The 25,996-nt window shown below is 42.6% G+C and overlaps 1 protein-coding gene across 2 annotated transcripts; it reads right to left on the reverse strand.

The window, feature by feature from the left end:
* Positions 1–1,431: 1,431 nt before the first annotated feature.
* On the reverse strand, positions 1,432–8,663 carry LOC146492935 (cyclin-dependent kinase 5 activator 1). Of its 2 annotated transcripts, XR_014871984.1 has the most exons (3): positions 8,104–8,663; positions 4,362–7,434; positions 1,432–4,287 (listed from the first exon to the last, which is right to left on the reverse strand). XR_014871984.1 is itself a non-coding variant. In XM_085148976.1 (2 exons), exon 2 carries the CDS (start codon positions 7,296–7,298, stop codon positions 6,306–6,308), a length of 993 nt encoding a protein of 330 aa, XP_085005102.1. In that variant the 5' UTR covers positions 7,299–7,434; positions 8,104–8,663; the 3' UTR covers positions 1,432–6,305. The 2 variants fall into 2 exon arrangements, 1 of the variants encoding a protein (XP_085005102.1); XM_085148976.1 differs by having other exon boundaries at positions 1,432–7,434.
* Between the last annotated feature and the right edge of the window lie 17,333 nt (positions 8,664–25,996).

A 25,996-nucleotide genomic window follows, 5' to 3' on the forward strand; every position in this document is an offset into this window, starting at 1 on the left:
TTTCGAGATGCGGAAGACACTTTTCCTGCATCTGCTGGAGTTGATGGTGGTGGTGGTGGATCGATCGTCAGCAAAGACTTATTTTCTGCCATGCACACAGTGATGCAGGAGCAGAGGAAGCCTTCACCACACATCTGTAGAATACGTTACGGACTGAGCTCCCAAGTCCAGCGAGCCTCAGAGAACAACACAAGCCTTACTGTTTCTGATCTTAATCACACTGTTTTAAGTTTCACTTGGTAGTCTTCCCTGCAAATTCCAGGTGACAGTGGCATTCTTTGAGTAACCAAAACAACCACACAGGGGTTTTTGGTGCAGCAACCATCACCAAGAAACAACAATCCGCTCACCAGCTATTGAGGGAATGTGCATTTTCCCCTATTGACCTGCGATTGCCAAAGGTTTGGCAACTAGACTCTAAGCCTGTGTGACTGAGGCCTAGAACAGGCTAACGATGGCTCAGTTAGCATGTTTAAATGTTATAAAGCAAAACAGTCAGAAATTTTTAGCTCAATTTATTACCGAGCCAGCCATTAAAACACCTTTAATGGCTTCTGCTAGGGTATCTGATTCAATATTACCTTTAACAATAACATTGAGCGGACGATGCCTATGATTGTTTTTTTCCTCAGTGCTGTGATTTTGTGCCAGTTCAAATATGTTGGAGCTTTTGGAGAATATTCTGCTTTCACAGTATTACATATAAAGTTCATGTATGCGGTTCATTTATGTAACTATTATTATTAGGTAGTAACAGTGCACCAATTCGAAGGTGTCCTTTTTATAAAATAATGTAAACATAACAAGGAATAAATGTTGTAGTTTCTGAATCAAAATTTTAATTTGATACATGATTAGAAAAATGCAAAGTTGTGGGAAGAGAAGCAGCTAAGATGTAGAGAAATCGGTGTGTGTGTGTGTGTGTGTGCATACGTGCGTGTGTGTGTGGGTGTGAAGGCAGCCTGAGGCAGACGCTCTGCTGACCACAGCTACTAAATCAGCAACACAAAACCTGCTTTCCTCTCTGCGTTTCTCATTTTAAACTGGTGTACGCGTTGCAGAACAGAGCCGTCTCAGCTCTGCAGCACCAACTTTGTTCTTTCATGTCGCATAAAAATCTTCTCATCGCACTCGGAGGAGAGCAGAGGCAGCTTCACATCGCAGCAATTCCACCTGTGGTAACAGAGGAAAGGGTGGCAACCGAGTGCAGAGAAATGCTCAGATGGAGCCCAGCCCTCACTGACAGGAAGCCAAAAGGCCATCTGCGGCGTGGCGCCATTGTGTGTCTGTGCATTAAGTTATTATCTTATGTCCCACATGAATTTACAGCCAGCCTTAAGTTAGCTGGATTGAATGCAGGAAATATATCATCATGTGCGCTGTGTGGAGGACAAAGGCAGTTTATTTAAGTGGAAAATGGGAAGCAGCAGGTTTGGATTTCAGCTCAATACTTTATTAAATAATCAATATAGTAAACATCATCATCGTCATCATCATGAAAAAGGAAATAAACAACAAAAAAAAGAAAAAAAAATGAAACAGTCACATTTGTTTTTCTTCAAGTTTTCCCCATCAACAGTATTTTCACTTTTAGAGAGACGCACACTTGAGTGGCTTTACAAAAGTTGCTCGAGGTGCTGCTTCATCTCGGTGCGACAGTTATAAAAGATGGCTGAGGAAAGTAACCATGGAAACTCAGGAGCAGCAGCAGCGGTGGAGGAGGAAATGGACTGGACAGTCACATATTTATCTCTGGACTAACATCTGTCCACTGCTGGCACAGGAAACGACGCAGAAATAAAGTGAAGTTGTGGTGAAATTTTAACGTGTTGTTTTGCATCAGAGAGGACGCAGGCCGAGCCGGAGCTGCCTGCGACGACCGCTGCACGCACAATGGACGCCTTTGTGTCACCAGCTGGTGCATCGATGAGAAAAGCCTCTAACTCGATCAGTTCTTTACGAAATTAGCAACAAGACAGGGGCGAGCTTGGGTTTTAAAAAAGACTCCAGATGACCACATCTAACTTAGCGAAGTGACAAATGAAGCCTGGTGTGAGAGTGAGTCACATGACACGCTTTGATCTTTCAGGACTTTCGAAAAACGAGCTTTTCTGTTTCGTTAAATGTCTCTAGTGTTTCTGAACATGAGCACACCATAATGTTGATCGTTACACCTGCTGCCATGAGAGACTTTAATACTGACGACATCGTGTTTCCTGTAACCAATGAGATCCAGTTTTAAATTACCATAGAAATTCATTTAAAACATCACACATATCCAACAAAAGCAGAAGTAAAAAATGAAAGAAAGAAAAATATCTAAGCTACCTGGCTGGCATGCATGCTACTACACAGCGACACTATTTGTTTTTGTTCATTTTTTCATTCTTAACAGCTCTTTTTGTTACGCATCCTCGTATTTACATCATCAGTCTAAGGCGTGCCATTGAAATGACACACCAACCTACAGCAGCACTGAAATAACACAGCTCACAGAGCTGTGGCAGCTTAAAGGATAAGCAGTGATGTACTTTCCAGATTTCTTAGTGTCAACAGATCAAATAATTATTGATACGCAGCAGCTTAAACACAAACACATGCTGCTTAATTTAATGAACATAGGCACTGTAGTTTTTCTAACTCGAACCCTGCAGCTGTAAATTCCCCAACTCATTTCCTCCTGTGTCATTGATGTTTGCTATAAACTAAAGTGCCCACCCTTTTTTCATAAAATAAAAGTATACATTCACGTCCCGTCTTCAGTCAGAACCAGCGTAAAAACCCAGTCTGATGCTTGTTGACAGTAAGAAAAATAAAGAACAATACCAGACTTATCTTTTAAGTCTTTTGTAACATTGTTCACAAACGGCCAAAGTCTCCTGCAAAGAGCCACCTGAAATATTCTGCAACTCTCAGTTGCCAAAGTCCCAGACGGAGGTCCCATCTACAGAGCGAGGTCCAAACTGCACTAAATGTCGTGTTTTATCACGGTTAAATCTCCGGAGATGTCACAGGCATCGCGTGTCCGCCGTCAGTCAGAAGCAAGAATCCGTTCGGGACTCATATCGGGGGGTTTTGATTGGATAAAACAGAATTACAGTTCCAGCTAAAAAGCGAGTTAGTTAAGGAACAGCTATACAGTCCAGCTGCCGACTGATTGGACAGATGTGCAGAAAAAAGGGGTGGGGGAGGTGATGCCTTTTTGTTTAGGGTCAAATTCTAATGATCAGGCTGATATAATCGTGGTTCTCTGCTGTGTCTGTGCTGCTACAGAGAGTGAAGAATGGGCCACGTGTAAGAAAAAGGCCTTTTTTATTAAAAGAAAAGGGTCGCGATGTGTTCCTCTACTCCTCGTTTCTTGCTGATGTCAATGAGATGATTTAATTATCACCCAAGTCTGCACGAGCTGCATGGTGGAAGCAGATGTTGCCCTTAACTTTGACCTGCATGCACACGCAAACACAAACCAAGCCGGTGCCAACAAACTGGCCCATTCTGCCCTTCCTCGTCCTGACAATGGCTGGCGGGTGCGGGGTGTCAAATCTAATGAAACAGGCAGGGAACAACAGCTGAGTGTGTGTGTAGGGAGGGGAGAGGCAGGAGGGGGTGAGTTAAGACACAAGTGTCCTTGTTAGAGAGGAAACCAGGCCGCAGTGAGAGCTGCGCTGACCTACAAGTCCAAAATGGCTGCTGGTCAACGCTGTAGAGAAAGCGATGTTTCACTTCTCGACTCTCCGAGCGTGACTCACCGCAGTCGCTCCTCTCAGGCTGGTGTGAGCTCATGCGAGACCCCTCAGGAGAGCAGAGAGGCTCGACTCCAGTAAGGTTGGATGAGCTGGAGTAGGCGGTGGGGCAGCCTTCACTTTGTCAGAGCTGGGCTTGAAGGCTTCACTCGAGGGGAACTGTTTGCTTATTTCTCCATGTTTTCATCCTGGGTTCCCTCTCTCTGTTTGATTGGGCTGCAGGATTAGAAGTGGATTACCCAAGGAGAATACATGTGCAACAACCCGTCTGCATGTGTGTAAAGCTCAAATCTGTTGCGGGGATGCTCGTGTATCGTACGACCTTGTGGCCGAGAATATAGCGAAGCATCACAGCAAAGTGATTGCCACGTGGAGAAGGGAGGTGGAGCACCAAAACCTCCAGATGCCCTGCTACAATAAGATTAAGGCATTTCCACTTCACACAATAAGAGATTTTTATGTTTTAAACAGCTTCTTGGTTCAAATTCATCATGAACTCCCTCAAGAACCCAAAATAAGGGTCACAGGAAAGACTCTGAAGGATCTTGAGGTGATTAAAAGAGGAGAACAAAAAGATACCTTTTTTCCACAAACATTTGCTTTCTTTATGTAAATGACTTACATTTTTCTTTTAAAAACAAGTTTTACAATTAGACAATATACGCATCAGTGATGAGTCACAGACACACGTTTAATTTTTAAAGGAGCATAAGCCCAAAATAAGTTGGGAAGCCTCTTCATTTTTCTCCCCCAAACCCTTTAAATATGTGAGTTTATCAACCTTGATTAAAAAATCTAAAAGAATCCATACGTCTAGCGTTTTTCTGAAAATTTGAACATTTGGCCTTTAATCGAGCTTTTATTGTGCTGTCAGCATTACAAGATGTAGCTCTAGTTCACGGCGGCCATGAAGTCAAGCTCAGCCGCAATCTTGGCAGATTAGCTGATTTTGACGCCAGCCCAGATCAGCTGATTGCTCAGCCGATACCCTTCTACAGAGTCAACTTGCTATCTCATATAGGGCAAGTCACTTTGCAACCCACTTCCACCCCAGCTCGTCCTTCCATGCTGTGTCTGACTTAATAAATATCACGTCTGCTGCCGCTGCTCTGTTCTCAGCTGGGTCTTGCAGCTGCTCTCCCTTCCTCTGGCTTCCCCTGCATGCATGTGAAAGAAGAGTGAGCTCCCAGCAAATATAAATTACTGTAGAACCAAATCTTCTTATGACTACAGTGGTTCAAATGCAGTTGATAAGCCCTTAAAATCTAAAAACGACGAACTTGGAGCTCATCTGTGACCCATCACTGACATGCACAGTAAAACACACGAGGACCAGGGATTAAAGCCACTGAAGCACAAATGCCAATGGCTTCATTCAAGGGAATAGTCGAGCGGAGGGAGGAACATGAGAGAAATGAACTCCCAGTTCCTGAGAGCCTCTTGATGGCAGATGAGGATGCGCAGGTGAGGGATGAGAAAGTGGGACAAATTCAGAAGCAGCAATAACAAACGCCTTTCGTCTGTCATTTCTGCCTGGATGGCCTCTGGAAAGATTTCCTGCCTCCACCTCGGACCCCGAGCTGCACACGTGTGCCGCACATTCACGCAGCATGGAGAATAAAGCACACACAGCAAAGTATTTTAATGTGTGTGTGTGTGTCTATAGTCCTGCCCAGTCCTGCCTGGGCTGGATTAGCCACTGAAGGTCTGCAGGGCTGCCGACCGGACAAGAAGGGGGGAGAGGTTGACGTAGGGGAGGGGCAGCAGTAATCGGCTAATCTCATTAATACCACGGCTGTGGGTGCCCTGTCAACAAGACGCAGGGAACAAAAGATGGGGTAAACAGCTGATGACCTTGGCTGCCGTCCAGCGCACGATGCCTGCGCGCACGGCCATGCGTGTGCTCGCACCAAACATGCCAACGGTAAACGCATGTTCGGCTTCCTCCTCGGGGTTAAATGAGACTTTAACACACGGGGTGGAGCCGCTGGCAGGTTTGAGTGAGTGAAGGGAACAACAAACAGCAAGTGTTCCCTCAAAAGGCTCCACAAAAACACACTGCCTGTTCGTTTTGTTTTACTGAGCAAACATGGACGTCTCAGCTGTTCCCGTCAGTCTGAACCGCGGGCACATGAGACGGCGGAGGATGTCAAGATGTTGCTTTGTATTATCCATGAAATTTTCATGTGGACTATGTTGTCTGAGCCCTATTTTCTCTCCTTGCCTTGTGCATACAGATTGATAACGTTAAGGTGAGGCTGTGCAGATACAGAGGAGTAGCTGGGACGACCGGGACCAGACACGGGAGGGAGCAGGTGGACCAAATGGTTAAAGTAAACTCACAAACAGCTGTAAGCCCCACTCAACCAGTTATCTGTGGACGGATGGGACAATGGCAACAAGCACAAATGCAATGATTCAATACTTCTGTATAATTCTTTTAAGATAGGCCTTCATAGAAGAAAAAGGGGTGGAGCAATCTGCATGACAATTATGTGTGTGTGTGTGTGTGTACGAGTGCATGAGTGTACACAAAGGCATGTGGTCAGCGAGGATGGGTGCTCACCGATCAAGCACCCGGCTATAATCCTGAGGGCCGCAGCCTCCTTCGCTCTTGAGTTCAGCAAATACTTGTGTGAAAAAGTGCGGGTCTGCATTGATGCGCAGCATCTTGGAGCTTGTGGCGTCGATGATGGCGAGGCAGCGGTCCCAGAAGGCCTCCTTGCCCGCCTCTACCAGGAAGGGCTTAAGAGGGTATGAGATCTCATTGCCCATGTAGGAGTAGGACAGGTAGAGGCAGGTGAGCAGGATGGCCTGCAGCTCGTGCTCCGACGCCACTAGATCACCATCCACTACGTCTCGGCACAGCATGTAGACGAAGACCACGTTGGCCGGAGTAACGAAGGCCTGGTCCTGCCAGCCCTGCAGCAGCAGCGAGCGGTCCACAGCCCGCAGCCAGAGCACCGGATCGGCCGGAGACAGATGCTTCAGGCGGTAGCAGCGACAGCACAGGAACTCCCCCAAACAGCGGAGGAGCTCGCTGGTGGAGGCCTGGACGATGACGCGCTTCGGAGACGAGGTCACCGTGCCCTGGGGGACTTTTTTCACAGAGGAAAGCTGCTGGGATTTGGTGTAGCCATATCCATGTCCCTGACCCATCCCCAGTCCGTAGCCGAGCCCCAGACCCAGACCGGCTGGGCCCTCGTAGCTGGACAGGTTGGCACATGACAGCGACTTCTTCACATTCTCACGGTTGAGGTGCAGCACGGGATCCTTCTGGTAGATGTTAATGTTGTTGTTGTTATTCAGAGGATCCCCGAGGGCCACCGGGCCACCAGAGCCTTTCTTCGAGTTGCCCTTCTTCTTTGTAGAGGCCACAAGTCTCTTCCACGTGAGTGCTGGGAGGAAGATGGACTGGCCCCTCTTTAGCCCGCGGTCTTTTTGGCTGTTGAGGGAGCGGCTGCTGAGGCTCGGGTAGTGGCTGAGAGAGCCGGGACGGTTGTCATAGTAGCCTGATTTGCGAGAGCTGGGTGATAACGATAGTACGGTGCCCATGGTGAGTCAGTCAGTGCTTCACAGATTATACTGCCTCACTGGTGATGAGGAGGAAGTTTTTCCTTTTCTTTTATTCTAAATATCCAGGAGGCGTGATCTCATGAAGAGGTGAGTAGTGCAGGCATGTCAGAGAGTGCTGAATGACAGAGAGAAAAAAAGAAAAGAGTTTAATCTAATGCAAAGTAGAACGTAAACAAAGCCAACTAATCCCACAAACACATCATCTATTGCCAAATGACCCGGTGGCTGACTGTAACCTCTTTAAGCTCATCTTGTGCAGCCAAAAAAGGACTCAAAGTGCATTGAATTTTAGAGGAGATCCCAAAAGCGCCTCCAACATCCTGGAAATGTTGGGTAAACATCATGAATTTTTGCAGTAATTAAACCATTTTGGGATAAAAATTCACTGAGACTAAACATCTCTGGGGAGCTAATTGAAACTGCTGGTGCAACGCTTATTTAACGTTTAACATATTTAGTCAATGTGGATTAACACCATTTGTTTCGACCCTTAAGGGCAAAAAGCTCACAGGATAAACTGGTCTGTAAGGGGTTAACCACCAGTCTAATTTAATCTCCCTCCAGATTCCTGGATTTTAAACTATTAAAGTGATTCCTCTCTTAATCAGCAAATGCTTGAACCAACATGGTGAATATATAGCACAGTGAGCACAGACTGCACTTCAGGCTGTTTACAGAGCTACATCTGGCTAGTCCTTGCTTTAAACCTTCTCTTTAGTTCAAAGAGATGAAAAATGTGACAGCAGAACCAGAAATGTACATGACCGTCCTCAGAGCAGCTCACCTGCGTTTACGCGCAGTCCAGGTACGAGATGATTGCCCGCTTGTGCGTTCCTGCCGCAGTCCGCGACGGCGCAAAGATGAAGACATAGGCTATAGGAGCGCAACACATGCACTGATTCTGCAGCTGCAGAAAATAACCAAGGACCAGAGAGAGCGGGACTGTGATCTGAGTGCAGAATGAGAGGCAGAAAGTCACTCTCGCAGAAGCTTTGACCTACTATTCAAAGATGTCAAGTGTGGTCCGCGCCAAGGGGGGTGCAGGTGTCATCCTCTGCTGCACCTCAAAAGAAGGCGAATGTGAAGCGTGACCGCATTCCGATTAATTGTCTGTAATTTGCTTTTCCACGAGAAAAACGCAAACTTTCACGGAGTCGGAGTCCTTTCAATGCATTCCATCTCCTCAGCAGAGCTGTGCGTAAAGTCTCCTCTGTCTGACTTCTCCCGGTCCCGGGGTCGGACTGAAGGCGCTGCTGGAGTGTCCGCACACTGCGAGCTTCAGTCACCTAATGACCAAACGTCGGTCGCGGTGGCCAGACCTCTAAGAGGACTCTCACACATTAGAGACAGAGCAGCCAGTGAGCTCACGGAGCGGCTCGGCACACACCGCCCCCCTCCGACACAGACTCCTCCTAACAGCGCTCAACTGCCGCACACACACACAGCGTACACATAGTATCTGCGCAAAAAATACATGTTTATATCAGAAAACAGGCTATAGTATAAGTCATATAAGTTATAATTATTAAAATAAATACAAGTGACGTTAAAATATAACAATTCAAGAAACATAAAATAACCTACTGTGCAATTTACGAAATGGTGCAGAAATTAAATAAGTACAATAAATAATATTTTTAAAACTATACGGATAAAATACTTAATTAAACAATTATGGGTATTAAAATTTAGGCCGCTGTAAACTAAAAATATTTAAAACTTTTTGAGATAACATATTCAACACACGGTCCATTTGGTCGCTCTTCTGGAGGCTTTAATTATATGTCCTGATTTTTATCAGTGATGCTGCGCTTTGACACAAGCCTAAACCTTCTTTCTCAGGTTGAATTTGTGTGTTCAAGATATCTGAAATTTGTGATGAAGCTAAATTGCAGAGAAACAGCAGCACAGCAAGGCAGGTGCTACTTTATTGGTCTATGTGGCAGTGCAGGAGCAGCTGTAGTATTATTTGTTTGTAAAGCAACATTTGCACAAATGTTGTTGCCAACTCGCAAAGCAGCACTTCACCTGCTGAATGATGGGATTGTCTAATAAACGCTCTCAGCTACATAAAGCGCAAATGGTGCAGAATGCATTCGGGCCAATAAAGGTGTAATGACTTGAATGAAGTTGTATAACAGTCTCCCAGAAGCCTGGAGAAAAGTGTCAAGTACAGGAGGAAGAGAGGGCCTAAAACTATCGGTTGGTGTTGACTTATAGGAACATTAAGGCAAAATCGTTAGATGAAATGTCCTCCTCACAGATATATGCACACGAAACACATCCCTGAAGCCTTTGCTCCTGTTTACTATTTTTATTCTATTTTTCTGCCTTGTTTTTGCTGCAGTGCGATTCCTGCTGGTCATGATAATCTTTTTCTTGACATTCCTCAGACGAATAACCCTTTGGACACAAATCAAATCACAGAGAAAATGAAATATCAGATGATGATGATGAAATGACAGTGAGTAACCTATACCTGCGAGGGTTTACTGTGGGTTACAGTGAGTAAGCCTCCCTCACGTGGAGGCAGGTCTGCTGGTATTATGCAACCGTCTTCATGTGTCCACCCTGTATTGCGGGTCATTTGTCAGCCTGAGCTGTTGCTCATAAGAGGATCAGATACATTGTTTGGAAGGAAGGATGATAAAATATCTTCTGTTCTTCTACTGTTTTGGATCTATGTGTGAGGAAACGAAGTCACGTGCAGAATAACTTAAACATGAAGCCACGTGCTGTGAAACCAAAGGTTTTTTTTTAGTGCTTGCCAGTATTAAACTAGAACAAAGATATAATTTACTAAAGCTTTAGAAATCTTGAATAAGTATTGTTTTTAGATTTTGTAAAATCCCATTGAGTCTTATTACCAACTTCCTAATAGTTACAACTGCAGAACTAATGCCTTATCAACTTGTTTTACTTCCTTTTATAACTTTGTATCTTTAAATAAAATAACAGTTCTGCAAAAACTTAGCATTCATAATGCATTGACCACTGAATACATCAAAATATTCCTGCAACTTGAAAATGTGTTTAATTTTGTCTTTAAAAAGATTTCCTGTTGGAAAGTGCTTCCGTGCATTTGTTTACCTCACTCTTTAATTTTCCATGCCAGGGACTCAGAGGCTTTCCCTGGCACTTTGGCATCAATGGAAAGCTCAGGACTTTCTGGGAAAACAGAGGATAAATTTAGACTGTATCTCAAGGATTCCTCAGAGATGAAGGATTGCAGGAAACCAGAGTTTTAAACAAGTAATAATAGGCCAAAGAGATTAGGAGGGACTGTGCAGAGGACGGGAAGAAGCAGGCGGGAGATAAACAACAGAGGAGTGAAGACAAGACAGAGGTGAAGTCTTTGGAGTTTAGACACACTGGTAGATGTTACTGTTAGAATGTGACTGCATATTTGCAGAGAGGTGATTTTTTTCCTGGTGTGCTTTAGGTTTTTTGTCCCCTTGGATTAAATTCTATTTCTTGCGAGCCACATCTGTGTGTCTCCCACACTGACCTGTGTGTGAAATTAGGATTCAAACATAAATGGGTATACATCAAACCACCAAACACTCTTTGATAAACTCCCCATCAGAAAACTGTTTTTTGGCAGTTGTGGGAAATCACAGTTCAGTTGTTGCTTTTGTTTGACTGATATTTTTTAAAGATTTATATAACTTATGTGTGCAAGCTTCACTGTAAATGTCTTGGACCTGATGTTTATGAAAAGGATGTGAGATTGCAATTCCCAGAAGATGTCAGCTCACATGAAAAAGAAGAAAGTGCGCTTTACCTCTACCAGCTTTGTGATTTTCACAATCACACAAAATACAGTAAACCGTTTTCTAATGGGGGAGTTTATCAAATAGCCTTTGGTGGACTTTGATTTTATTACTCTTCACCTTCCATGGTGAAGAGTAATAAAACACATCAATGACAATGGAGGAAATCTGGAGCTTCAACTACGACACATCCCAGTTGCTTATCTTTGCACACGGGATAATGAAAGTTTGAAACGAAGCAGGAGCTGGCAGCAATGTGCTCAATGAAAGGCGCTACATCAAGGAGTGATTCGTTCACAGAAGTAAGTGCATGAAATGGGCAAACTGGCAGGTGTTACAAAAGATGGCTGTTCAAATCTGTCAGGAAAAAATGTTGCTATTAAGTGGAATGAACCCAAAAGTGGTATTTTCGTATTTCGTATTTTCACAGGCAGGTGCTGTGTGAGTGTGCTCTTGTTGTAACTAAAATAGTTAACTTCATCAGGAAAAGATCGCTGAATCACAGTTTGACGTTTTGGAGGAGCATGGTGACATAGGCTGCCACACAGCTGTCAGGTGGCTCCGCCTGGGCAAAGTGCTAAAAGAGTTTGGGACCTGAGAGCAAAAATCTGAGAGCTTCATAAGAAAAAGGGAAAGACATTCGAGATCTCAGATGCAGAATGGAGCACTTTCATTTGTTGTTAATGTAACTATCCTTCACAGATCCACCTCAGACACTGAAGCTGACTTTAATTCACGTGTTCAAGCCAACAGCAGACTAGTCTTATCTCACTGAACAAGAAAACACAGGATAAAAACTGCAGATGAACAAGCAGAGTAACATCAGGTTCCTTTTATATTCTGACTAACCTGCTTCCATGAAGAAAGTTAATCAGAGTGTAAAACGCTCCCTGCTTAGGTCCAAATATAAACACATCAGATAAATTTAGCTGCCGACCACTCTATCATCCAATTAAAGGTGTGAATAGCGCTACAATCCTGTTTACAGTAAAAAGATTTAGCCCTGACACAGAGGTTTGTAACTCTCACCAAGTTCAAACAAATATTGAACTAAAATATTGAATCATTCAATAAAACATTCAATAATTTATCTTGAGGCCAGTGAATGTTTGCTTGGCGATGAGAACAAAATAAAATCATATGTTTGTACGCCAAATACGGCCTGTATCATCCACTGTCCATAATCGCAGTGAATGGAAAAGGACGTTAAAGGAGTGCACAGATGGGGAGTTTTAACATATGAGGAGTTCAATCTTTTCAAGGACGGCTACATCAGAGAGGAGAGTAAAGCAGCTAAATGAGATCACCTTGATGTCTTCAAATCTGTCAAACAGACTCTTCATTCCTTCCCTCCGGTGGTAAAATCCCCCAGCTCAGCATCTCTGAAGGACAAAAATCCCCCAGAGACGGTCAGGTCAACGGCACATCGCTTCATTTAATGAAAGCAGATCTCAGCTTTTCCTCCACTAGTGTTTAAAGTTCCAGTGTTTAGGTGCCCCAACTAGAAGATAAGACACATGGTAGTTACATTTCTAAGAGGTTAATTAGATCTTTTTCCAAAGACTGAATATAAAAGAACTGAATAATGGTGAAAGGGATAACCATAACAAAGGACCTCTCAAAAGTTATTTTGGTTGAAACCACTCACCTGATTGATCATGAATCACTTTTGAACCTTGCAGAATGTGTCTAAAAGCTTGTTTGGCAGCTTCTCTAACAAGCTGTCACAAAAACAGCCCTCCACTGTATTTATTACTGACTCATCCTCCAGAAGAGTGAAGGCTTAATAAGATAAAACTGTGCACTCGCAGCATCTCTTCATGGGTATGGCAAATGTTCACTGACGCATGAAGGATTTTGTGTTTGAAAACAAGATTTTAAAAAACAAAATCCTGACCCACTCGGCCCATCACATAAAGAACAAATGCTTTATAAGAACCAAACTAAATAAACTACATAGACGTATTAAAGGAATAGTGCAACTTTTTGGGAAGAAGCTTAATTTGATGTTCCCGGGAGTTCACTCTGAAGACTGAGCCCACTCTCATATCGAAACTAGTTAGCTCAGCTTAAAGACTGGAAACATGTGAACATGTACATGTAAAGTTAAGCATAATTTTTCAACATGCAATGGCATTTTGAATATTTAAACCAACATTGTGATCATTTTCTGCGAATTAAACCTTTTACCCAACAGTCTCGTGGCCTCCCTGAGTATACGCTGTTTTAAAGAAATGAGCTCTTACAGGACTAGTTTCCTGGAAAATTCAATACAGTTTAAAATATGAGTTTTCCTTATTGCTGTTTCTGAAAAGCCTTTCCTGATTACCGTCTGTCTTAGTGAAGCCTTCTGCCCAGATACAGGGGATAAAGATTGAAGATCAAAGTGCCGTGCATAATAAATCTGAATTTAATCACGGACAAATTTGGCACATTGTTTGAGAGCATGACTCACCACTATTGTCACAACAGCAGCAAGACTCTGTGACACCACAAAAGGAGAGCGCTGATGGGAAATGAAAAAAAAAAGAAAATACAGAAATGGAGGAAAAAGCAACTACACGCACCAAGATTCGCACATATTTCAACAGATTTCATACAGCGTGGCTCTCTGATGTAGCTCCATGCCAGAATTCAGAGTGTGAGAGGGGAAGATGCTCTGCAGAGTTTTTCATATTCGAGGTTATGTGTGTGTGGATTATTCAAATGGTGTCATATCACATGCTTAAAACCCAAATAACAGACAGAGGGAATAGTTTGAGTAAGCAGAAGCTGTCGTCTTCTGGCATAAAGCCATCTTTGTTTTCGCCTCTGTTTAGGTTTTATGTCAGAGTGAGCCGGCTGATTGGCTGCTCGAGCTGTATAGGGGAGATCTCCTCATTCAACAGACACACATGCACCCTCTCTCTCTCTCTATCACACACACACACACACACACACACACACACACACACACACACACACACACACACACACACACACATTGTCTATATCTTTGTTTAATTTCCCAGAGGTACACTCTCACCTCAGACCAGGTCTTCATACTCTAGTTATGATTATGTGAACTTTTTTTGTCCCCCAAAAAAGGAGGCAGGTTCCCACAATGTGACTGTGTAAAACTGATTTTTGTGCCCACAACATGATTAGCACACACACACACACACACACACACACACACACACACACACACTGCTATTCGTTCTCCATCCTCATTTGCTCTGCTGTTCTTCCCTCCAACAGCTGCAGGACTCTCAGCATCTCCTGCACAGCTGACCCGGATCTACTGACAGCAATGAAAAGAGCTGTTGTTGTCCACTGGTGACCCCTCCCCACCCGCTCCCTCTTTTGTATCCCTACACAAGCAGTCATACACACACAAGCACACGTGCACAACATCACTTTACAGCAGCAGGAATCACAAGCACAGACTTGTGGTGTCATCCTAATCCCCATTTATGGCGTTTTACTTTGTTGAACCGTCAGATTAAAGGTGGATGAAAGGCTCGTAGCTGCATCTTAGCTTTTGCCTAAAAATCTTTGAACTGTTCCCAGAGTTCCCTTGTTTTGAGCTGCTTTTCCACAGGTCTGTCATTTTTTGTTGTTTGACCTAGATCCATTATGCAATTGTGATTTGTACTGTCATGTCCCACATTTTGCAGCAGGAGAGGAAGGCGGGTGCAGTCAACAAATCGTTTCCTGTCAGTTTTCTCTCTCGCTCTCTCTCTTTTTCTTTTTTTTTTCTACAGCAAGGCTTCAGTTACAAAGAAGCCCACAAGCTGTATTTTGTTCTGCTCACATCAAAACACACAGTGGATCCATCTCGTCTGTCTGTCACACACCCACTGATCTTATTTTATTTATTTAATTTCTTTAAAAGACTTACAGAAAGGCTGTGAAATGAAGCCTTCCTGTTTTCTTTTCCTTTTTTGTAGCAGCAGAGCTCCCTGAGTTGTTTCATCTAAGTGTTTCTTGGTATAATTATGGCTCGCTGGTGCTTTTTGTCATTCATTTGCGTTGAATACTTTATAATGTAATGGCTTGTCTGCGTGCTACAGCCTCAACTGGCATTCTTTCAGGCCATTTGAGTTCAGTCAGTTTGTGCAGCAGCAGCAGCAGCAGCAGCAGGGGCACTTCAGGTTGGAAAGGATCCCACCCTGAGCTCTTTAAGGGACAAAAACAAAGCCAGCCGCATCAAAACAAAACAAATCAAAATGAGAGCAAGTAAAGGGATGCAGACACGAGGGAAATGAGGGCAGGGACTTCACAGAAAGGGAGTGGGTGAAAGGCGTAAAAAGGAGGACACAGACAGAAGGGAACAGCGGCAGGAGAGGGATGGATGGAGAGGATAAAGGAGGGCGAGAGTGAGAGGAAACAATAACGGGGGCTGCAGAACGAGGGCACAGACGGTCAGAGAGGGACGGTAAGCTCAGCTGTGGCTGCTGCCGAAGTCAGACTGGTTCACCTGATGACACATCTGTCAGTCTGACTCACCCAGACTCTGTAATCTCTCTCTTAGAGACCTGCATGAAGCAGCAGACAACACACTGGGAAAACACAACACACACCGCAGATGGATTACATGATGCTTCAGGACAGTTTTCAGGCTTATATTAAACAGCAGATATCCATTTGTGTTGTCGTGAAAGGAAAAACAATAAAAGAGGTTTTTGTTTGTGATTTGAACTCTTTTAACTTAAAGCTGAAATGCTCAAATTCAGTCAAAGGTCAAACAGATAAGTAGATTATCTGTGGATCAGAGATTCCTGAGTGAATTCTCTAACAAAATAACTCTCCTTATCCTTATCTCCAGGCTGCAATGATTCAAAACTTTAAACAGGAGGTTAAATAACAGCAATAAAATAAGGAGTTTCTCACACTGAGGCTTTTCTGAAAGCTCTTAAGTGCACCTCTAACCACATTTCATGCAACAGAAAGGAAGCACAAAAATGTGGCATCCTGTTAAAGTAACAGTCAGACAAGGTGACTCTGGAAGAGCAACCTGCAGATTGGAAAGAGCTAAGAAATTACATTAACACAGACTTATAAAATATGCAGGGGCTCTGATTAAACTAGCCAAATACATTAAGAAAATGTTCAAATTAGCCTCGCTTTGACCAATTATGTAATTAATATGATGGATACACCTTTCAGCAGGAGTAGCAATAATGGATGCAGTATTTTTCTTCTGCATTTAATAATTAGAAAACACTTTAAATTAAGTTTTACATTTTTTTGTATGTGTGTTTTTTACATTGCGTGCCACACTGATGCAAATCCTGTTTCAGTGACTTCCCTGTCACAATGCGGCAGAAATTCAGTTTGAACATTCACAATCAGAAATACTTTATTAATCCCGAAAGAAATGACATCACATTTGAAACTTCATCAAATGGAAAATATACGTTGTTTTAGCCTTCAAAAGTATGTGTGTGTGCCTCACAGAGCCTCAAAATTCTGTGTCAACACATATGTAAAGGAGTTCAAGGCTGCCTGCTTCTGTTTGAATGAATAAAAAGGCTTTTACAGCAGCATGCCGCTGTCCTGTATACAGACTAACCATACTGTGGATCCATGTGGTGATGCTGCCATCTAGTGGGTAAAAATGGTTGTGCAAAGCTGTAGCACGAAAGCTGGTTTACTTTTCCACTTCAACCCTTTAAAGCCAAGAGTGTCATTTTTGATACATGAGTTTTTGAGGGTTTTTGAGACTTCTGCATCATTAGTTATTTGTCTTCTTAAGCTCATGACAGTTACAGAATTTATAATGTGATCACGAAACAATAAAATAAAAACGTTCAACATGTAGATGGTAAAATCTGAATATCTTATATAGCTTTCATGTAAACCAATCAGACTGTATAGAAATAATACTCATATATATAGTCCTATACAGGTTTCATTTGTATAACAACAACACAACTGTTGCCTCAGGGTGTTTTTAGGTAAAGGCCCTAAAATGTTAGAGAGAAAGACCCCAACAATCAGATGACCTCCTGTGGGAGCACTTGGCGAAGGTGGGAAAGAAGAACCCCTTTTAAACAGAAAGACTCAGGCTCAGGGAGGAGGGGCTAAAGAGAGGAGAAAAAGGCCAAAACACAAGCCAAGGGAGAGAGATGACATTTAATGACATGCAATAGAGGGGAGATAAAGGTCTGAACCTGAAGTTTTAGGAAAGGAAAAGGTTCATGGCAATATCAAATCTAAAGACGGTGTCTGTCTCCTGAACTCAAACTTGGAACCGGTTCCACAGGTTCTTTGAACTTTGACCTTTAAGCTGCACGGAGGGAGTTTCATGACTGAACTGAGAGGATGGATTTTGGAGGACGCCGCTGAGCAAAAGAGAAATAAAAATGGAGAGCCAGGTGCTGGTGGGCGTGGCCTGCTAGCCTGTTGACAAGCTAACAGACCAACAACAGATGGTCGGAAAACGTTCATCTCTCAAGTGAAACAAAATAAAAATGATGGAAGAGGTGAAAGAGCTGCTCTCTAAAGATTTCAACCACCTGTTCAGCGGGATGAAGAGAGGACAGTGAAACGCACAGGTGAGTGTTTGCTGGTGTTTACAGCAGTCACTATTTGTGTGTTCACCATTTTTATTATCGGCAGGTTATTTCTGCTGCGCTGAAACCTATTTGTGTTTGACATATATTGAATATTAAGCATGATTTTAAGTGACCCGATGGGTGTGCTAAACATAGCCAGTCTTTATTAGCCTTAACTCGAGAAAACTTAAAAACCAATTTGGAGATGATGGGCACCGACCACAGTGGTTATCAACTTTCTCTCATAAACATTTCGTGTCGGAAAGTAATTATCGGTTTAAACTGTTGTTACTTGATTTATAATATGTCAAATATGTGTCTTATGAATTATATCAAAACATTTTGAACCAAAAATATTTTTAATCGGACATAAAGGATTGGATTAAACGGGTCATGTGACTCTTCTGCGCATAAAGGATCGCAAAAGTGCCGCTGCTCCAATCAGCGGCGTTATCAGATGATGCTAAAAACGTGATTATAAATGTGTACAGGAGACACAAATACAGCAGTAACATCCATCATTGTTGCAGATAAAGCGGTAAAATAAACATTTGAATTCATGTTAATTATTTTATTGTTGAATTTCCAGTCGGTGCTGTTAATTTCTAAGGTGATGGCTGCACGTAAAAATCAAATGTCACTGTCCCACAGCCTAACGACTTTCCTTTGCTCACTTTGTGCTGAGTATATTTTATTTCCTGTGATCTTTGTGTAACGAGAGCACTGCACAAGTGGCTTTAAATCGTGCAGGGAGCTGAAATGTTTTTGCGGGGTTTTGCTTCTGCGGTTGTTTCAAATATTCTTTCCCAGTAGAGGGCAGTAGATCCATGTGCATGGATGATGATTATTCCCTTGCACGCCAGCCTTAACTTCTCAGTGTATTGTTTGTGATTTTAAATCACTGACTGCCAGTTTAGTCTGGACCTAACCTGTTTAGGCAGAATACAACAGTAGTGACGCTACATCAGTGTGACTGTTGCAAATGAAGTGTGGGCTGGCTTTTACTGACTGCGCTGCCTTTTTCAACACTGGAGGAGCTGCTTCATGCATTGCTGTTGGGATCCCGGAGCAAAAAGAGGATTCAGGGTTTTACAGAGGGTAGATCCATCCATCCATCCGTTTTCTGTTCATCCAGGTTGCATAGGGTAGCAATTAAGAAAGAGATGCCTGGAATTTGAGCCATCTACTCCAGCGCTTCTGAGGGGATAGAGAGGCCTCCCCGGTCCAGCTGAAAGGCAAAATTTCTCCAGTGTGTCCTGAGTCTGCTCTGAGGTCTGCTCACAGTTTGACGTGTCCAAAACACCTCACAGGTGACCAGGAGAATCCCTGATCAGATGCCTAAACCGTCTCAAATGGCTCAGTTTGATGTTGAGGAGCTCCTTCATGAATCATAGGGGCTCTGTGAGCATGTGATCCCAGTGTAGTTGGGCAGCCCCTGGTCCTGGATGTGGAGTCATACTAACACCCGCAAGGAAGATAATAACTAGGAACACCAAACTTGTCAAGATCAGAGATACTAGGTCTCCCTGTTGGAGCGAAGCCCGAGGCAGGGTTGGAGGCCTTGGCTGTTTCATATCCGCCTGTCCAAACAAATGCACTACAGTAAAAAACAAACACATTTATTTCAGTCATCTATCGTTGTTGTGTAGTTTTTTTCTTCCAGCCTGTCATGTAAATTGTTTAATAATTTCCTGATAAATGAACCATTATCAGATAAAGAGACAAAAGCTGAAACAATTAGTGAATTTATCACTGGATTAAGAAGACAGTCAAGCTTTGAAGTTTTTGTTTATAGAGAAATACTTTACATTCTGTGACTTCATGCTTGTCGCTGTGATTATTTGCTCTTTTTCTTAGCAGCCTCTGATATTAAACTAAAGTATTTTGTTGCCTGTGAATAGTAGCTGAATATTTCAGTGTATTTGGTCCAATTTAGGACTTTTAAGTTAACTTAGGTCTGGACTAGCAGCTGTTCTTCATCATAAGTGTGACCTTGTGATTCTGCTTGATTTTCTACCAGCCTGAGGACTTTACCGTGGCAGACAGAGGAAACAGGAGGCCCATGTGGCAAGAGACTTGGCCGGCTCGAGGGGCCTGCACTGTTGCCACGGAGAGAAAATTGGGGGGCAAACAGACAACTTTGGTTTCACACCTTGAACATCCAGAGACAAAGAGCGATTCAGTTCTTAACAGTCCATCCAAAAAAAATTACCGACTGAAACTGTTTATGACTTTTATTTCCTCTAGTTGGACCAAAAACACTCTTTTAGTCATCTTGGCTTGATTTGAAATAAACAGTATTTGTTTGGAGAGATTTGGAGCTTTTAGAAATGCTGTAAAAAGAAAAGGAAATGCTGAATTTATAACACAGGACAAAATGAGAGCTTCATAAGGAAAGTTACTGCAAATAAGTCATAGTTTTTTTTCTTTTATGTTGTTTTTAGACTCATTGAAAGCCAAAATCCTGCCTGAAATTGAGATTTGACTAATCGCCCAGCTTCCGCCTGCTACAATGTTATTTAAAAAAACAAACAAACTGGAAATGAACTCAAAGAAGTAAAAAATGGTTAAATGAACAGATGTTATGACAGAACTCCATTTTACCTGTTCATTTTCCTCACCCGCTCATGTCCAATAATATTTGCAGGTAAATAATTCGTCGTATACAATGAATTCTATAAACAAGGTTAAATCTTTGCTTCCATCCTCTTCTTGTACATATGCTGATCTGCTGTTGTGTCCGATCCACCACACAAATAATAACTATAGTGACCGGGCAGTAGTGCATCAATCAAGTCAAACATATTGACTGCTACACACTTAATATTTGCCACATCTCTCATTATCAAGCATTTTGCACAGTGATCAGCTTTTTGCAGCTTGAGGTGACTGTGTTTGAGTGCACAGTCATCAGATATCACCACTTTTGCTATTGAAGGTGCTCTACAAGAGATGAGACCACAGATCCATTATTTCAAGGCATCAGGATCAAAACTGCCTAAATCATTAATTAATTTGTAAATAAATAAAGACAGAGGAAATAAAACCAGACATATCAATTTATGGTATATTTTATTAGTGCCCAAGTTATTATTTTCTTTAAGTAGGATGTTCAGTGGTTTTTCTGACTTTCGTTTTCTCTTACAAAGTACTTCTAAAGAAACAAAACAGCTCAGATAGCTTAACATTTTTGTGCTACATGTTCCTGTACGCAGTTTAATCACAGCTAAAGTTTCTACACATCCTCTCTGCTGGCGTCCTGTATGTTTGTGTGTCTGTCTGCCTGTCTGTCTGTCTTTGACCATGAGGCCTTTGGGGTCAAACTTGTTAACCTCTCCATTGAAGATCGCATCATCAGCGGGGATTTTGGTGCAGTTCACTACACCTCCAGGGGCACAAACAGACACCCTGATCCCACAGGCAGAACGTAGCTTTCATCGCCGAGCAAACGTTTCTTCCGTCAGCGGATCAGGCCTCTCGCCCTCATCCCCCATTAGCTCGACGTGTTTCACTCCATTACTCGTTTTTAATGCTGTAGATACAGAGCGAGGAGATGCAGTGGAGCCGACGGCAGCGTGGAAAATAGATTTGTCTTGTGAAAGACGAGATCCACATGCTCGCAAACTCATCAGCGGCTTTGAAAGAGACATTCACGGTGGCGCCTTGAGCGTGAAAATTAGCTGTTTATTTGGGGTGTGATGGGATTTATGGGACCTGAAAGTGAAGCCTTTCAGCTCCCTTTTGGGGATTTTGGGACAACTTGTTTGTTGTTGTAGAGCAGCCTGTGGTGTTAACCCACGACCCCGCTGCCCTCTGACCCCCAGCACAACAGCTCTATCCACGCGTCAGGGAGAAGGGCTTTCACAGCGGAAACATCCAGAACACGGGCAAGTCTCGCAGGGAGGGAGGTCAATTAGAGTCAGGATCAAAAACACCGCACAAGAGGACAACGTCAGGCTACTGGATACATAATCTGACTACAGGAAATATGCGAATAGATGCCAAAAGCAGCTTGGATCTTGGAGGTTTCTGTGGAGCAAGTGAGTGGATTAAACGACTGATTAAAATGGGAGGCCAGTTTGGATTTGAGAAACGGACACCCTCTCTGCTTCTATGATTGGACTCAAACGTTTATGGAAAAGTAAAGCTTAAAGTTAGGGCTGGTTCAGGTGACTCCATACCACCCCGTCATTAAGCTGCTACAGGCTCTTCTTTTCACTCCCCACATGGTTATACACCTCTGCAGCACGTCAGTAAACTTTAGTCTTTGCTTTAGTCTATATTTTGTCCTGACATCCCAGCTCTTCCCCCCCCCCCCTCTCTTTTCAATCACCAAACGACCTGTCGCAGCAGATGGCCCCGCCCCTCCCCGAGCCTGGTTCTGCCAGAAGTTTCTTCCTGTTAAAAGGGAGTTTTTCCTTCCCACCATCACAAAGTGCTTGCTCACAGGGTGTCATCATTTTCATCATTGGTACTGAAGCACCTTGATGTGGCTGTTTGGTGCTATTTAAATAAACCTCAGTAGAATTCAATTCAAGTGGCTCATTTATGATCCTAGCTGTATATTTATATGCGCCACTGTGATATGTCTAGTTATAAAACTATTTTCTAGTTTGAAATTGTTAACCTGTCGCAGGGAGAAGGTTCCTGGTTTGAAGATATGTTGTCTCTGTGCCTGTGAGTACAGAGCTTCTGGGTACTGTAGTTTTCTTCCTCAGCCAGAAGATGTGCTCGTTAGATTAATTTAGAATTTGGCCACAGGTGTGAATGGCTGCCTGTTTTTTAGGTATCAATTTTATTAGTCATAAGTAACCACACTAAAAACGCTGATGCTAAAATAGCTTGATCACATGGGCTTAGCTTGTTGGATTATCAGACTTACACATCCACAAAATATTAATGTTTTATTAAATGTAAAAGGCCTCTGCCTATGACTGGTGCTTAGTGACTGGTACCCTTACTATGACCACACGCTGTGGATAGTGAGAGGAAAAAATGAAATATTTGATGCATGCAGCCAAAATGAGTTTCTTCCATAAAGCATTTGGGCTCATTGTTAGCGATTGGTGAGCAGCTCAGACTCAGTAGAGCTGCTCCTCTTAGGTTCAGATGTTTGATCAGGATGCCTCTCGATGAGATTTCAGGCATGTCTTTTTGGGAGGAGTCCCTAGGGTCGACCCAGGAAATGCAGGAGAGGTTATATCCCTCAGCTGGCTTGGGAACTCGTCGGTGCCCACTACTGGGAGAGCAAGAGAAAGTAGCTGGGGAAATGGAAGTGGATGGATGTTTTCTACTTTTAATATCCATTTAGTCTAATTTTAAGAGTTTAGAAGACGCGTATACATATTTTTACAATTAATTAATTGTTTCTGCCTTTGTGGAATAGCTTTGGCTTAGGAGGTAGAGTGTGTTTCTCACTAACTGAGAGGCCAATTTTACACTTTGCATACATTGATTAGTGAGTGTGATAAAGTGATTAATTAATATGGCTCCCTGTGTAAAAGCTTTAAGTGGTCAATAAGATAAGGGAAATGTTAAATAATCACCAATCAATTTGATCTGTGCTGTAGGGCTGTTCGATATAACGATATATATCGGATGACGATAAAAACGTCTATCGTTTCATTTTATGCTATCGTTTGTTTTCGTGGTGTCGCAAAATAAACTGTTTACGGCAATATTTTTTCATCGTTATGATGGTCACTGTAGTGGCTATATTAATTTCTTAAAGTTCTCTCTTTCTCTTATATTTAATATACCCACACAACGGACAGATAAGCGCCTGTTTTTATGCGTTATGTTTAGCAACAACGACGGTGTCCGCTTGTTTATGTTCCACATAAACCTTTCACAATAAAGCTCAAGATCCTGTTGAGATTTTTCAAAATAAACTGAATCACGTGAAAGAGCAGATTATTTACGGATGAGAAGTAAAAAAGAGCCGCCAGGTGCTAAAAAATAAACCTTAGACTCAAACGTTAAAACAGGCTTTTCCCCGCAGCATGCCGTGTAATAAATACTCACAAAGAAAACGGCGGCCGTTACAACTTGTGTCTAAAAATGTATCGTTTCATGCATAGTCCAGGTACATGACGCGCAGCTGGAAACACTTCACGCAAGTCGAGCTGCCCGAGATTCACAGAATTTACAGAAGATGTTACATTTCTGTGATTTATATCGTTATCGGGACGATAGAATTCTAATATCGGGATATGAGATTTTGGTCATATCGCACAGCCCTACTGTGCTGCCTTCTGAATTATTTAATACATTTTTTCTGCCAAAATATTCATCACAAATTCCTGCATCAATCAAGTTTTAGTTGATTTTGCAGTTGGTTCCAGGAGGAAGGAGCTACAAATCTGAGCGCTCGTTTTCCAAATTCAGTGTGAACTTTTTGGGGACAGGCAGAAGGAATCGTCACATTTAACTGGCTAGTGTTTGGTGTTCCTCACTGGTAAATGATTAATAGAAAATAACATTATTATGAGACTAATGATAGGTGATAGTATATAAAAGTGTGAATAAAACAAATCATTCACGTTGCTGTATTGGGTAACACGTCAAAGGAGTGGAAAGTGGAAAATTCCCAGCGATGTATCCTCCAGTCGCAGGTTATTTGCGGCCTAAGTGGAAATGTTTCAGCTTGCACTGACGTTGCATGTGACATTTTTTTTGTCTTGATTTAAAAACTTATGATTATCTATCAACTCTTTTACAGTAAGATCATATCCCCGTTTTCGAAGCAGTGTTAAATATATTCGGGTGGGTCAGAGGATAGCAGGTGTAAAATCATGCACATTTAAATGTTCTCATTTGTTGCATTTAAAACGTGGTTTTAATTCAAGACATTTCACCCACATGTGCTGCAGGCCTAAAGCTTTTTTCCTTTTTTCTTCCACACAGTCAATGCACTGTATACAGTACATTGTTTTCCACCGTGGAAAGAATTTTTAGCTCCAGCTAATGAAAGCCAAACTTAAATGGGACATTGAAGCGATCTGGTCAGTGTTCCTGCTCTTTATCTTCTCTGAAACTCTGCATGTATCAGACGGTGACACCGCACTGAATTTTATCACTGTTTTTGTTGTAAGCTGCCTTCCAGTGAGATTACAAGGTGCATATTTCAATCTGTTTTTTCAGGTGACAAGTTTTCCATCCACCTCGGTGGCTTGACTGGACGCCTGCGTACCCCAGCCGAATAACTGCTGAGGGAGGGTTTTGTTCCTGTCTGTGAATCCTTCAGGCCGTCGTCGGGGAATGTGGAGGTGGGTGACCGCAAACATCCGTGTGCCAGCACCGTGCCACACATGCATCCAACGGGGTCGCATTATCTTCAAAGCCTGTCGCCTTCAACATGTGATACGACTCAGAGCTCAAAATAAAAAAAGGAAAAAAAAAAGAAATGGCAGACATCTTGCATTCCTGAGCTCATTCCACAAAGTACAATAACTTCCTTGAATTCTTCGACCCCCGGCGGCGGAGCCAGGGCACATCCTGTTGTCCTTGCAGCACTTCCTGCTCATGCAGCTCAATCAGGCTCCTTTGTTGCCATGGCCACTGGAAAACAGTGTAGTCATGCTTAATAGGCACCCAAACACGTAACGCTCGGATGATTATGGAGCAAAGATCTGGCAGATCCTTTTTTTTTTTTTTTAAACCTCTAACATCCAGTTTTCAAGCTTTACTGCTATTAGAATAACTTTATTCGAGAGTCTGACTGCATATCATTTAATTTCTGGACCGGCTTGTTGCTTCTCTTCATTCATTCCTTGTGATGTTAAAACTGAGAACGACTTTATACGAGTCATTAAGACTTTATGCTTTTATGCCTGCACCCTTCTATCAAATACAAATGTTGTTTTTGTGAATTATTTTGTACCCATCTTCTCCAACATATCTGAGTTACAGCGATGTATCTCTGGCCAGGCATCATCTGTGTTAAGGAGAATAAATGGTCCAGTCCCCACTGTGTGCAATACTGTTAAGATTTTAAATACTCAGTGTAAATATATGCATTCGTTTGAAAAAGAACGTTTTTACAGGACTTCTTGCTGTCGTGTGAAAAGCAAATTCTTAGTGCTTCCATAGGAATTAAGAGTGTAAGTAGCAGCCAGGTGCTGCTAGTCAAATGCACTTGATTAATTGACCGTCAGCAAGTGTGAACACCTTAGTAAAAACAGACATTTTGGCAGTTTGTTAGGAAGCGAAGGTGTTAACAGAGCGTTAAGGAGGAAAGACATCAGTAATGATCTTAGAGAAGCAACGGTTGTTGCGTAGCAGTGTGGCAAGGGTTTAAAGTCAACCAATTTAAAGTCTATCATTCTATTGTGAGAAAGATTATTAGATAGAAAACATTCAA

Source organism: Neolamprologus multifasciatus, chromosome 22 (assembly GCF_963576455.1).
Source record: "Neolamprologus multifasciatus chromosome 22, fNeoMul1.2, whole genome shotgun sequence".
NCBI lineage: Eukaryota > Metazoa > Chordata > Actinopteri > Cichliformes > Cichlidae > Neolamprologus > Neolamprologus multifasciatus.

Bases quoted from the DNA above. Each gene is read 5' to 3' on its own strand.
- LOC146492935 (XM_085148976.1), bottom strand. From the start codon at position 7,298: ATGGGCACCGTACTATCGTTATCACCCAGCTCTCGCAAATCAGGCTAC.